This window comes from Epinephelus lanceolatus, chromosome 17, assembly GCF_041903045.1.
Source record: "Epinephelus lanceolatus isolate andai-2023 chromosome 17, ASM4190304v1, whole genome shotgun sequence".
Lineage (NCBI taxonomy): Eukaryota > Metazoa > Chordata > Actinopteri > Perciformes > Serranidae > Epinephelus > Epinephelus lanceolatus.
In genome coordinates, this window is record NC_135750.1 from 24,619,074 (window position 1) to 24,634,478 (window position 15,405).

At 41.6% G+C, this 15,405-nt stretch overlaps 1 protein-coding gene across 17 annotated transcripts in view; it reads left to right on the forward strand.

The window, feature by feature from the left end:
* adgrb3 (adhesion G protein-coupled receptor B3) overlaps positions 1 to 15,405 on the forward strand; it is a 136,475-nt gene that overhangs the window by 71,464 nt on the left and 49,606 nt on the right. For 14 of the 17 annotated variants that reach the window (XM_033612968.2, XM_033612971.2, XM_033612974.2 and 11 more), the window contains 4 exons: positions 5,790 to 5,896; positions 6,880 to 7,074; positions 9,021 to 9,089; positions 12,135 to 12,243. In XM_033612968.2, coding sequence (XP_033468859.1) covers positions 5,790 to 5,896; positions 6,880 to 7,074; positions 9,021 to 9,089; positions 12,135 to 12,243 — 480 coding nt within the window. The remainder of the gene's footprint in view (positions 1 to 5,789; positions 5,897 to 6,879; positions 7,075 to 9,020; positions 9,090 to 12,134; positions 12,244 to 15,405) is intronic. The other 3 variants (XM_078176352.1, XM_033612969.2, XM_078176354.1) reach the window with 1 other exon arrangement.

Genomic DNA, 15,405 nt, shown 5'->3' on the forward strand with positions numbered 1-15,405 from the left:
GAGGGGAGAGGATAAAAAGGAATGCAACCTCTGTTGAAGCTGCTATGATACAGGTTGCTTTTGTTCTTGTTGAAGGTCAGTTTGCTAACAAACAGACAACGGGACAACGAGGCGCTGCTGGGCGCTAAAGTTACAGGTTGGTTTGACACGGCGAGCTGTTGTAAAAATTTAAACAGTCTGTGGTGTTCTGAATTGACATTTCTCCCACGACCATAAAATAGGTAACTGGCAAACTAGATGTAGCAGCAAACACGCTGTCATTCACAGATGGCTTACCTGCGGCAAAGTTGCGCAGAGTAGAGATTTACTAGCATGACATTAGCTTTCCGGCTTGACATTAGTTTTATGGCTAATAACTGTTTGGCACTGTGGAGCTATTTCCAGCTCGCAGTGAGCTCTTGTGTTTCTTTTTTTCTTGTTCTCTATAAGATGCTGATGGAAATTTAACACCTTTGCTGATTAAGAATTTCATTTGCACCAAGAGGTGTCTTTATGTGCCAGATCAGGTCAGTCAGTCAGTCAGTCAGTCAGGGTGAGACATTTGGCGCCTTTATACAGCTGAACTAATTAGTGTTCTTTACTGAGCAATATCACATCATTACATCACAGTAATTATATTTTTTAAAAAAAGGTTGTTGTGAACCCAAGATGTTGATGATTAATTTATCCAGCATGTATTTCTTATACAAGACTGAATTCTGATGCTTTTCCATGGGTTTCACTGACCGCTATAATACAGAGATGTATGCCATTACTGCAGTCTGTGTACTGTTATATTTTACATCACACAGTCTGGCTTTTAGCAATAAATCAGACTCTAATTCTTTGTATTTCTCAGTGCTGGTGGACTCCTTATGTCTGTATGCACAGGATTCTCACACAGGGTGCCCTATTACAGCCAGCACCATGATGAAAGGGTAAAATAACACACATATTTCACATTTAAACACAGTGCATCCACCTGTCAAAGCCTCCACTGACCACTGGAGAAAAAGACTATGATGGACAACAGTTCAGGTCAGGTCAAGTTTATTTGTAAAGCCATTAATCACAGATCCAGTGTCAGCGGGTTTCATAAAAAAATAAATAAAAAAAAGCCCACATTATGAACCCATAAACGAAAACAACATTCCCCGACCTTTGACTTGTAATTAGATCAAGGTCAAACTCACTAAAGCCTTAATGAGAAAAATGTGAAAAGAAACCAAAGCCCCCTTCACAGACAGACCGTCTCCCCCCAGGACAGTCAGACATGTAATGGCTGCCGAGAGCGAGCACACAAAGATGAAATATTGATCAGCAAAGGCAACATAACAAAATGTGCGACATGAATGCAGCAAGACTGCTTGGGCGAAGCGTCCAAATGTGTTAGGGGGGCATCAGCGCTTACTCAGCCGTAGTCACTGTCGTCATCAAGGTCATCATAGGAACAGCACCCGGTGCAGGGGCGTCAGCACCACCTCGGTCATCGTGGATGACAACTGCCACCAGAGGCGAGAAGGGAGGAAAAGTCAAGAGGATACACGCTCACACACACACAGCAGATGAATGTGTTCGCTTTGTATCAGTCAAACAAAGGTTCATACGTCAGTAAACATGCAAAGAACATTTACAGCAGCCTTCTGTCAAGGCTGAGGCAAAGTGAAAGCAGAATTAAAATGAGGAAAATGCTGTTGCACAGGATTCTTAGGTTGTATACTTCATCTTTCCTTTGCTTTTATTTTTTGTAGTGCAGTACATTATTACGTAAAATTAAATAACCAATGTGTTTTTATACTTGCTAAACACCAAATATGTTGAGTAGTGTTAGTGAAATATAATTTTTTTGTAGGCTTAAAACTTTGCCATGTATTTTATTCACTCTACTGACACCTGCAGTCGCCAGTTACTCTGCAGAGGAGATGTCGCATGTAAATGTTATTGTGCTCTTATTTATGTGCCTGTCTAACGAGAGCCCCAAATCTCAATTATCAATTAAAGTTTGAGTCACCGAGCTGAAAGAGGGAGCAATTAAAGCGACAGAACCACGAGCTATTAAACAAACTCTTCACAGGTTAACGCAGAGAAAAATGATCATGTGCACAAACACACGAGGCGCCATCCTTTAGAGTGAATCAGGGCTGCGTCTAACGATTGCTTTCACTGTCGATTGATCCGTTGATTATTTTCACAGTTAATTGATTGGTTTGTTTAAAATGAAATTGAAAATGGTGAAAGATGTTGATCAGTGTCTCCTAAAGCACGAGATGATGTGCCCAAATGTCTTGGTTTGTCTACAACCCAAATATATTCAGTCATATTCAGATTTAAGAAACTGGAATCAGAGAATTTTGACTTTTATTTCTTAAAAAATCACTCAGATAAGTTGTCAGTTATTTAAAAGTTGATAACTTATTGATTGCTCTCTTAGCCATTGCAGCTCTAGAATGAATGAGGCAACTCTATTTGTATCTGTGAACTCCATTCATTGCCGTCATACTTTCACCTGTAGATGTGTGAATGCGAGGTTTCTTTCACTAAAGTAAGGGATTTCAGTTGTTTTTCCACCACAGAATGAAATTCAACACACTAAGTCGGTAAAAATCCTTCTCAGAGAGAGCTTCTAGACACCTTTTATCTGAAACTCCTCAGTTGGTAAACACTGATTTAGCCTCATGCCTTGGGAGGATTGTTTGAATAAAAAAACTCTCCTTTAATAGCAATAGAGTTGAGGATGCCGTAAAAACCGGACAGCGACAGGTCAATGCCTCCACGGAGTGCAGCCTTGGTTTTTCATCAAGCACAACTCCACTGAACAATATTTCATACTCAACCTACTCTACATACATCACTGGTGATGCAAGGACAGATGACAGATTGGTGGAGAATCACAGTGAAAGCCTCACATTGCTCTTCGCTGACCTTGTTTGATTCCGTCACCGACATGGATCCAAGCCAAGTCTAAATAACTGAAAAATGTGATTTTACCAAATGCAGATATCAAAGTAAAGTATGGTGTAGTAGTTTGATTCATAAAATACAACTGTCTTCTCTCAATTGTGAGTGTGGGTAAAGCTTCAGTCATGCATATCCCAAGAAGTGCTTATGGACATTTTCTTTAGTGTGAAATGTCAGCAAGTGTGATTAGGTTTTATTTTATACAGCAAAAAAACCACAACCTGGATTTTATTTTTCTAAAATCACAATTCTTCTCTGTAAAAGTATTTGCGTAAACAAAAAAAAAGGCCTCCATGAAGTTCAGGCACTTTAAAATGATTTAGGCCTTAAACAATTTATATATTCCAGTACTGCTGAATTCACAGTATAATACTAAAACGACAGCAGACTACAGGTCATCAGGCATCTTTTTCTTTATAGTTGAGTGTGATAAAGAGCCACTAGAAAAAGCATAAAAGAGGGAGGGGATGACATGCAGCAAAGAGCTTATGCCGGACTCGACCCAGCCCACTGCAGTAAGGACTCAGCCTTAAAACTATGCTATGCAGGATTTTTCCATTTCATATAAAAGTAATCCCATGCAGACATGTCTTATGACCCACTAGAAGCAGACACGGTGCTACATCGAGGCTAGGGGGTGCTAAAGTGACATCACAAAACCTGCGTAGCCCAAGTTAAACCTCCTCAAGCATCTTCTTTTTTTTTTTTTTAAAATCTCTTTTTTTTTTTAATAAAGAGGTGTGTAAATGTTAATAATCAGCCCTTCTGTTTCCAGTCTGATCTCTGAGTGTATGCCTGCACCACACTTGTACCCTATGACATGTGTGCGTGTGGGCTGGCAGGTGTCTTGTGTGTGTGCTTTTGCATGTTAGGCTAAGTTATGAGAGCAATGCACTGTTTTCTGATCAAGAGAATTTAATTAATCAAGCAAATGGAATAAATGTCACATTTTTTATGTAATATGTTGTTAAAAGTGTGGCTGCATGGGCGCCGTCCACTGCTGAAGTCTTTTACTAATGCAAGATGCCACTCTTTTTTTTTCAATATTCTCTGACCAAGTTTAGTTAAAAAACTACATTTATATCAATGTCCTGTAAAGAAACTCTAAAATCATGAAAATTGACTGCCTTTTAGCACCACCACATACTGGTCAAGCTCCCCCAAAAAATCCTAGTGACGACAATGACTAGCGTTGTATGGCGGTGTATTTGTCTGCAGAGTCCCTGCCCTCTACATCTATTTTTTATTCTCCTCTTATTTTCCTGTGTTTGGTTCCTGGGCACTGCACGCAGGAAGGATGGGATTTTATATAAACTTAACGACCAAGTGCCGGACTGTAAGCTACCCAAACAGCGCAAATATAGCGAGCTAGAGTCAGTCTGAGGTTAGCTTTTACTTATGCTGGCAATATTGTCTACGAATAGTCCCTGAAAATTTCTGCATAGTATACCTTAATGGTAGTCGCTTTAGCTGGTGAGCTACCAAGGCGCCTGACCAAGCAGCTTTTAAGAGATTTCCATAGCTCTTGATTAAAATTTATCACTGAAATCACATCTGTAATTTTAGGAACTTGACCTCTTCTTACTGCTTTGTGTCTTTTTGCCCATTCCCACTTAAAGCACTGAGTTTTTCTCAGTTTACGATGACCTTTAGAATGTCAGAGCCAAAACTGAAGAGAATCCCTAATTCCTAGGTAGCAAGCCATCATAAAATACACCTTTTTTTCGAGTGTGAGGGCCTGAAAAACGATCGAATAACAAAGTGAAAATGTTGTATTGTGTGCTGGCGTCTTTACCAATGGGGGTCTGGATTATAAAAGCAAATATAACCACCCAGGTGAAGCCAGTTTGGAGGGAGAAGGATGCTCAGCACAGTGTAAAGCCGTGGGCCTCTCCTGCTGCCCTCTGGGCTATCTCATATTGCTGCATGGACGCTCCCAGGATATAGCGATGTTTTGCGTGCACTCATGGCTTCAGTGCATATCACCAGGTAGTAGCTGTGGAGCGGGGTGGGCGTAGGAGGTGTGGTTTTGATCTCTCTCTGTCTGTGTGTGTTAGTGTGTGAAAGACAGAGAGGGAGAGAGAGAACAAGAGATAGCGCAGGGTTTATGTGAATGCCAGGGGAAATGTTTTGTACTGTGGGAGTTTTCCTCAGGATGTCAAGCACCTGTGTTGGAGCGGTGGGGTGATGTGTGAAGTGAACTCCACCAGGTCGACAGCAGGCAAGGTGTGATGTTGGACCCCTATGTAGGATGTGTACGGCGATGTGGGTGGATATTGGGAGGTTCTGCTATTTCGGGATCACTGTTTAAATGCCTGACAGCTATCACAGCTGAGCTGCCGCATGCTCGAATAAGCCACTGTAAGTTGTATTAACACAGCAGCGCACAGTACATATATTAAAAGCCATGGGACTGTGTCTGCTGCTCATAATTTAAAACCCAGTTCTGTTCAAATACTGCAGCACTTTCCTCTCCAGAAACCTCTCTCCCTCCCTCTTTCTATAATGTGCCTCGACGCTACTGCAAAATTTAATGGGCGACATCAAATTTTGATGGTGAGTGATGGGCAACAGAAATGGACAAAAGAGAAAAAGATAAATCTCTCATGAAAAGAATTAACACGTCTGTCTTCCTCTCCTTTTTTGTCTCGTTCCTCTCCCTGTTTCTCAACACCCTCCTCTCCACCACTTCCATCTGCCTTTCTTTTGCCTCTCCTTTGGTCTTAATCCCACAACCCCCCTCCTCTACACTCTCTACGCCTGCATCCTCATCTCCCCTCTCATCCCTCCCTCCCTCCCTCGCTCCCTCCGTCTCCTTTCCAAATCTGTCGCTGTCTCCTTCCCCTCTACAGGCACCACCAGTCGACGCTGCTCTTTGGATCACCGTGGTATGGCCTTCTGGGAGCAGCCCAGCTATGCTCGATGCATAACAAATGAATTCAGATACTTGCAGCAATCAGTAGGTGCAAAGTCAGCTCCCTCTCACAGCCTCTGTTTCCAATGCATCATAAATTACCTCCTCGGTGTTTCCCCCCTCCCATCCTCCTCGTTCTCATCACACTGTAGCCAAAGATTAACCACTTTGAATAGAGGAGCAAATTAAAATACTGATTTTGCCATTTTTCGGTGTAATGAATGGTCATCGTCAAGTCCTTTAAAGCCCTTAACAGATTTAGAGTTTCTGGTATGTTGTCATCTGTGTTTGTTGCTTCAGCTCATACTTTTATGTTTTTCCTTACTCACACTTTACTGCATTTTAAATAACAGCGATTACAATACATTTTTGTATCGGCCCATTAAGTGACTGGATAACAAAGTTAGAAAAACTGTCTTCTTTTTAATACAATCACTTTTTTTCAACCGAGAGATCCTGGTGTGAACTCTGTCTCTTTCATCCTTTTTTCATCTCAAGAGACATCTAGATCATAAAAAAAAGTTTTTTTATTAAAGCTCGGGTCCATTTTGGAGCGCTTTATTAAATAACATTTTTTGCTTTTGTGTTTTTGCCTGTAGTCTGGAAACACAATAGCACTTCCACTAGAATAGGTAATTCTGGTAACCCCTCCATCACTGTTAAAAATAAAATAATTCAGAAGCGCTGAGATAGCACATATAGCGCTGCACCTGTGAACGTGTATTTATGGGCATAAACCCTGTGCAATGATGTGAGATGTCATTCCACTGTGCAATTTCTGCCTAAATGTGTGTCTTCTGCTCCAGTTAACTCTTTTATTCATATTGGCTCATTTCAAAACATCCGTGAGGCAGAATACATTTCGGCCTGGCTTAGATATAAGTGTCACATAAAGGGCCTTAGAGAGTGGAGTCTTTCTTCCCGATTTTTTGCACTCCATTTACTCCGAATGTGTAGTTTAGCGTGTAGCTCGCAAAACCTGCAGAGGACACCGATGCCCCAAGTTCTGTCTTCTCCTGTTTTTGGAGGTTCAGGGGCACCTTGCAAAGGGCCAGAGGATGCTGGCGGGAGATGGGATGTCCCAGGTCACGAAAAACCTGCTGGATCTCACCCAGAGGAGGAACTTCTACGCCGGTGACCTGCTGTCTTCTGTTGAGATCCTCCGCAACGTGACGGAGACGTTCAAGAGAGCCAGCTATGAACCATCTTCAGATGATGTGCAAGTAAGTGGACAGTGGGTCATTTTAACACATAGATCTTTGGATGTTCTTCACATATGTGTATATCCCACTGCGGCTTACAGTCATATCTATTGTGACAAAACTATCAACAGGATAAAGGTAACGTCTGGTGTGTACAGACACTGCAGTATATGATAAAAAACATGTTTTGTAACATGTCTGATATGGCACAAAGGCTGACAAACGCACCCCACGGCTCTATTGTATCAAGAGATCTCCTCCCCATCCTAAGCTGTTTTCATCTCATCATGTTGGGGTTGACTGCAGTCTTGATCCTCTTTATGTCAATAGGATGATGGAGATTATAGCTAAAGCTCCACCTCCATTGCCAATAACATAGTTTATGTCCTCAGAGCTGTGTCATTTTCAAAGACACCCTTCTCTGGCCTCTCTGTGGTCTTTGTGCCGTCCTTTCCCACCCGTTTCGCTGTGTTTGTCTGATGCTGTTTGTCAGGGGGAGCTAAATGGGAAGGAAATAAATGTTACGCGCTATCTGATGGCAACAGCAAAGCAAGTTTTGAATATTGTATGCGTGCTAATGAAAAACCTAATTCTCCATTACAGTTCTTATGCGAGTTCCTAATCTTGCTTTGTTACTGTATGCAGCTTGTTTTGTTGCGGTTCGTCAGCATAGAGATGTAAGTAATAGCGCAGGAAAATTAGAAAAGTACGGTTCTTGCCCATCAGACATTTTTCTGTATGGGAGTGGAAATAATTTCTGCTTTAATAATGTGAAAGTTCAGTTAGTTATTCCCACAACACAGTGCTGCTTTCACAAAATACTCATAATGCTGGGTGTGATACTGTCTTCCAGGTTAAAGGAGTGGATATGAGGAAAAATATGAGATGAATTTACATAAAGAAAGAAAAAAACAAACAACCAAGTGATGTCAAGAACAGTGATTCTAGACGCACAGCAGTATTTGAATGTGATAAGACTTAATTGGCGCTCAGCTTGTTCTTCAGGTTAAGATGAAGGTAATGAAATCACTAAAATGTTGAACTCACTGAATTATGCACGTCCAGAGCACAGTGGTATTTGGACTACAAAATGTCAGGGATGCTCTCTCCCTTTTTCTGCCGCTATTCAGCACATTTATCAACCGTTTCCACCGGATGTAAGAAGTACGGTCTGGTGCTAATATCCTGCAGGAATAAAAGCCAAATGTGCTGGCCATGGATGGGCAAACATAGGGCCCATTCACCCATTTTCCCACCATAGAAAATCTATGAGATGAGGAAAGCATCCTGTCTCCGGTTATTATGAGAGCTCTATAGTGTGTGTGGGCAGACAGGAGAGCAGTCAGCCAGCCCACCCCCTCCGCGTGTCTCTGAGCTAATGCAGTGTTAAAGTGGGCACATTACCACCAGAGGGAGCATAAGCATTCAAGTAGAAAACAAGATAGCCTGTGTCAAGAGAGAGAGCCACTCCCTTAGGCACATTGTAGACCAGACGAAATAACAAGGCTAAAGATCAGACAGGGGTCCTATTACTACTGCAGGCATGCACCCTAAGCAGCCCCTGCTGCAGAAGAAGACAATCCACACAGCTGCTCAAACATTCCCTTTCATCTTCCTTTCTGATTGCAGCTTGTGCTCCTCTCCTCTAGCATTAAGTGTTTGCTGCAAGCTGCAGGGGGTTCGAGGTGTATTTTTGTCGGAGCTGATCCCCAAAATTCCATCTTGTTCTCTGATGAAACCATCGTGGCTTCAGTGTCAAATTTCTTGGTGCTATTGAGCCCGGCAGGGACTGCTATTATTCCCTTATAGAAATCCCTGCGATGAGAAATGGCAGTTTATTATCCATAACAGTCCTCTTTGAGTGCATAGTGTTTATGTGTCATGATTTTAAAAAGCATCTTGCTGCAGTGCCTGTAATACTTCTGTGTGGGTGTGTTACGTGTTTCTCCCTTTCATCATCTCCACAGAACTTCTTTCAAATCATCAGCAACCTCTTGGAGGAGGAAAATAAGGAGAAATGGGAGGACGCGCAAAAGGTAAGCATGTTGCTGTGCTCTTAGTAAATAATTCATGTTGCTGTGTGAATGTTGTGCATCTCAAGAAATCCACTCAGAGCTTGTTTGCAGTTGCTCCATCCGAATAGCAGGGATAAAGAAACGTCAGGTTGGTGTTGAGAGGGTGTTTTACTTACACATATCATTGTGAGAGGTCATTTTAGCAGGTGTGACATCTGGCCTCATTTTTAAAAGCTAGTTCCTCAGAGCTCCACTTGGTGGCAGCAGCACTGCCACAGAGACCGTCCAAGCGTTAACACTGCAGGACTCACTCATTCCTGCACACACATTGTTTGACACAGCTGATACAGATCACAGCAACCGGTGTGATTAGACCATTACTTCAGTTGAATTTTATCATAGAAATAAACAGTTTTGACATTTTATTGCTTGCAGCTAAGAGTCTAATTCCCTGTCTGCCTTTCTCTGACATTGTAAGGCAGCTCCATCATATGGAGAAGCAGTGCAATAAAAAAACACGGTCTCAATATCCAAGATAGGGGCAACAGACTGCAGCACTGCAGTAATGTACTGTAGATCAAAATATGAGTGCAGAACAGTACACACTGTCGACGCTGTGTTTAACCATGGAGGTTGGCTTCTGGCTACGTCCTCTGTCGGACACATCTCTCAGCTTGAGAGGTGGCAACTGTCGTTTTGAAAACTGCCACTGGTGTCTGAGACAACCTGAACCCTGAAATCACGCACATCCAGGCTCTGACAGAGATACCATCTGTGATGTCTGCAGAGGGCATCTGCTCCGTTGTCACCTTCACTGGTAAATTGACTTAAATTGGGTATCACCTGTGCTGACACATGACTGAGGGGGTGTCTTAAAATCAGTCAGATCTCTCCTTTAGTCTGCGTTTATCCATGCTTGACTTGAGCTAAGATGGTAAGGGAATGCATGCAGTTCAAACTCTGCCAGGAGTGCCAGTCCTGAATGTCTCTACAGGCAGTAATTAGGTGTTTACTCGCTGCAGTTTTAGTTTGGCAGGCCCCAAAGGTAGGTTTGTCGGTGAGAAGAGCTCACAAATGAGCAGTTTCGTCAGTAAAAATGCGTCAGAGGTGGAGACAGACAGATCAGAGGAAATATAGGAACAGGAGAAGTTGTCTGTGATTGAACACCCAGAAGAGATATGTGTTAATTATTTCTGTAGTTATTAATGTGCCTGTCCAAGGAGTGCTGCTTCAGTTTCGGCACTCCACCAAGGGGACATTGGCTAAGCGACGCCGTCTGATTTTCAACAGACGACGCTTGGGCTTCACAGTTATCAATTTTTCTCACTTGCTTGCTTTTCTTGCATTAATGAGTGTCCTGAGCTCAGTTTCCACAGCACCCACACACTGCGCGCTGTGGACATTCAAAACACTCACATGAAACACCTCACTATGAGGTCTTACTGGCTGTAGAGTTGGCTCAGCGCAGAGATCACTATATATTCACCTCCTGTCACTGTTACCATGGCGAGGAAAGGAAGAGCTCTGTCTACAGAACTCTCCACTGCAGCCATTTCCCTGCGCTGCCTTCACATCTCATGGTTGCCATGGAGACCAGCAGAACGAGCATGACTGCACTGTGCGTCAGACATGCCGGAAGGGGCGACGTGATGTGCTTTTCTCCCCCACTATGGCTTTCACTCTGCTGTGTCAGAGGCTCTCAACTTCAGCATCACTGATCCGCTTGCATGGCTTAGCAGCGGCACATGTAGAGGCATGTGCAAACACACAGAGCACAAAGGTGTTACCGAGGAGGGAAATACCTGCCTCAGGTGTTTGTTGAATAGCAAGAGTGAGGTGTTAATTGCTGAATGCCACTCAAAGGCCTTTCTAATTGCCTGAAATCGTCATTGTCTGCTCACACATTTGTTAAAGTCCTGCAATAATGTTAGCATAACATGACACATTCCTCTCATGGACATTTTAAAATGTTGTCACAGCATTGTTCTGTGTAGCCTATGTTTTCTGGAATTGACAAATCTGTTTCATTAATGTTGTCATGTATGACACAGCTACACAGTCCTCCAATCCTCAATATCCCAGTCAAAGGACAAAACTGATAGTCCCAAATCAAAGCCCCTTATTAGCTCCGACCCATCAACATGAGAGCGGCAGCCAGGACAGTGGTCCAATCTTTTGAAGGTCAGTTATCGGATTAGTGTGCCTTTGATTTATCGACTTGGAGGAAAAGAGCCGACGGGACTGGCAGTGTCACTGGTCGAGCCGTGGCGCTGTCCGTGGTGCTGAATTCCTGCCTCTGCATTGTCTCGCTCAGTGCTGCCGTCCATGAAGCGTTACATGAACCCAGGCAGTCACCCTTGACTTGGCAGAGCCTTTCAGGAGAGGAGCCAACCAGTGACTGTGTGTCCAGACCCGGTGGTTATCTCTCTGATGCCGATGTCACATAGATGGTTCAATTAGGGCTGCAGCTACCTAGCCCATTATTTTCTTGATCATTTGATCTATAAAAGACATATATAAAAAAAAAAGAATAATGAAGTCTTATCATAATACCCCAGAACTCAAGGTTGGATGTCTAAATTGCTTCTTTTGTACAACCAACAGTCCAAAAAATGTTTCAAAACTTCATTTTTGAGAAACTGGAACCATTAAATGTTTGTCATTTTTGCTTTATAGAAATTAATGAATTGACAAAATAGTTGCTGATTGTTGAACTTTAGATGCTTTAATCACATTTATATGAAAATAATATAAGATTATATGCAAACAATTGTGAAATAAAACTCTAATTTCTTTTTCATTTCTTTCCTTTTTGTCCTCTATTTCTATTACTTTCACTTTATTATTGCTTTGCTGTTTATTTAGCTCTCATAATTTTCAATTTTATGCTTGTATTTTCTTCACAGCTTCTGTTTTTAACTATATTCCTAAACTTTATGTCTATCATGTATTTACGATCCTGCATTTTTATTTTCTGTTTTTATGTCATGCTCCACACTCCCATCTTGCCGGTGCTACCGACCGTTAAAATTGAAAATGTCTTCCTGTCTTTTTTATCTCGTCCAGATCTATCCCGGAGCAGTGGAGCTCATGCAGGTCATAGAGGAATTCATCCACATCGTTGGATTGGGCATGAAGGATTTCCACAATGCCTATTTGATGACTGGGAACTTGGGTAAGAATCGTCCCACTTTTCCTTCCCGGCCCCACGGCCGCTGAGCTCGTCGTACTGTTTATTCCCTCCTGACATGGACACACAATCCCTGCGCTCTGCTCACTCCTCGTGTCAATTTCCCCCACCGTCGTTAATTTAGGATAAATGGCGCGTGGTAAGGGTGGGCGAGTGAAATGACTGCTAATCAATAATGTTAATTAAAACTGAGCTTTTGGTCTTAATGTGCTAAATTCCTATGAAAACATTTAAGACTCAATCCAATATCATGAGCATGGAGTATAGGAACCTCCATAAGAGCTTTTCTTTAATAGAGATGTAAAGATAAAATACGCACAGCAGCCATAAAATACATTTCTGTACTCTGATATTTCTGATTTACATGAGTTAAATACAAATAAGTAATAATTCATAAATGTGGCAAACAAATTGGTTTTAAAAAGAGTTTACATTGGTTATTCACTGTATTATTTTCTAAACACATGCTCTCAGTCATTTACATTTTCCATCCATCCCCAGTTTCAAAGGGTTTTTGCAACATTCAGAAAAAATATTTGTGTCATATTTGAAAGTGAAGTAATTCTGTGTGATGCTGCACTGTACTGCACCCTTTGAGAAAGACATGATTAGCAGAGCGTACCCTGAAGCATGTTATGCACAAGTGCAGCAGCATTAAAAAGATTGTTTGTCAGTTCCTTTCCAGATAAGCAGTCATGCAAAAAAAAAGTGGGAATGTCTGATAAAAGGCTATAAAATTGGAGGTGAAATTACAAGTTATCCTTCGCAGCTGTAATGAGCTTGCAAACATTTTTTTTCTTTCTGCGCCACTGATTGTGGTCCAGATTATAACTCCCCCTCTTTGTGGAGACAAAAAGAAGTCTCAGGATGTGAGTGTTCGAGCAATATTTCTCCTCCCTGATGTTCTCATGGGCTCCTTTTGCTTCTGTCGTGCAGCCTCTTGGATGATCTGAGGTCTCTGTGGCATTTCATTTCTTACTCAGCCATAAATGGTGTCTTACTGGAATGGAATAATACAACTGCAGTCTTGATTTATTCATGCAAGTGAATGTGAGCATGTACAGCTGTGCTGGTAGGCAATTCCTCCGGAGGAGTGAGATTCCTTCCTCACATTCTTTAGAATGACACTAACATTTGACCCACTTCTAGCAACCACTCACGCTCACAGTGGCTTTTTATGGTATATGATTTCCATAATGATGAATAGGTAGCCCTCCAGAATAGCATAACAAACATGGCACAATGAACGCGCCCATCAAAATGCCATTATGAAACGCCATGGGAAGCAAATTAAGTAATGGACACTGGAAATAAGGCATGACTGCATTTCATAATGCCAAGCTTTAATGACTTCTTTCACAGAATATTTCTGTGCCCCTCTCCTATTTTATACTTCTTCCAATTTGGCTTAATGGGAGTCGTCCAGTCTCAATGGCATTGCCCCCGCTTTCTGCTTGAAAAAGCATTAACACATGACCCCTGCTTTATACACAATATGCAATCTGTCCTGTGAAACTGACTCTAAATTGACAGTTAAGTGTTTTATCCAGATTCATACAAATTCCTTGAACAGCAGTGTGTGCTGCGTGGCTAAACCTGAAAATGAAATACTTGACTCTTATTTTATTAGTCAGCCATATGACTGTGGAGCCTCCGCTTAAATCTGTGGGACTGGGGATAAAACCGTGTCAGACATGATACAACAGAAAATCTTTTGGTAAACATGGAGCGATGATGCAACTCAGCATTGTGTTTCAGTCAAAGAGAAAGCACTGACTGGCATAATCAGAGCCCATTATTGAGGGACTATGCCGGACATAATCAGTCCGCTACACTGGTCATCAGGCCCATCTACAGAATGTGTGGGTCCCTGCAAAGGTTCGGTGAAGGGGCCCCACCCAAATGTGCGTCACTCATATGAATGCATGCCCTCTCTCCTAGTTTAGTAGTTTAGTTTAGTAAATTTGTCAGGTCATGTGGCCAGCTGCCCACGATTTTTTGTTTGTTTGTTTTCAACAGTTGTGTATAAAATAGTGCTGGCACAATACTGGAGTTTCTAACTTTGACACAATACCTTGAAAATGATTGATATTTGAAACCATTTTCCATAGCACAAAGAAAATCTGACAATGAGATTGAATTGTAACTAAAAAAACATACTGCTGTATGACAAATAAATACAACAATGACTTTTATTTTCTTGGTAAGTGGCAGAGAACAGCAGAATGAACACTAACAATGATTAAAATTTTTTTAGAATAACGAAAACAATATTCTTGCAGGAGTGCACAGGTTGAACATCTTCCAAGAAAGACTTTTTAGAAATGCTTTAAAGTAAAGTTAAAAACAAAACAAAACCATGCTGCAAAAGCCTATACGCAACCGGAGTGAATGAGACGAATGACGAAACGACATCACTGTGAGTGAGTGAATGAGAGGAGGCGGGGCTATGGGAGCACTGCAGCAGTGTGTGTCTCAACTCACTGTTGGAGAGAAGAAAGAGAGTAGTATCAGTTGTATCAGCACTGCTGAAAATGAGTGTTGAAACCATTTCAAGATTGATGTGTATCAATAAATCTATGTCTTTGAGAACGCTAGTACAAAATAAATGAACTAAACTATTTTCAGGACAGGATAGTTTCATTAGGAAACATTTTACTAAAGCAACAATGAAAAGATTGCTAGTTTTTGTTGTTTCAGTAAGTAATGGTGGGTATGTTGTTTTAAAATAAAATGTGGTTATCATTGCATTTATTAAAGATGATCATGATTATTGCTGGCCTCCATGGGAGGCAGCAGCAGGGCCCCAGAAAGCTTCTCCATATCTCCCTTAGGGGCAGCCCAGGTGATCATGTCTTTATGCTTGCTTTCATCAATGTTGCATATTGTGGTGTTCACTGCATTTGAAGGGGCATCGATTCAAATATTGATTTGGCTGAATTGAAATGTCCCTGCACTGGTTAACAGCAACAATCTCAGTTTTACACAACGGACATGATGTTAATTGTGATAGATAACCTGCAAGTTTGTTCTCATATATGAACTGACATAATGGAAAACATCAGGTGCCTGTAAAATGGGAGATTCCTATACAAAAGAAATATTATACTTGGCAATAATACAATATGCATTTGTCAATTTCAGTAA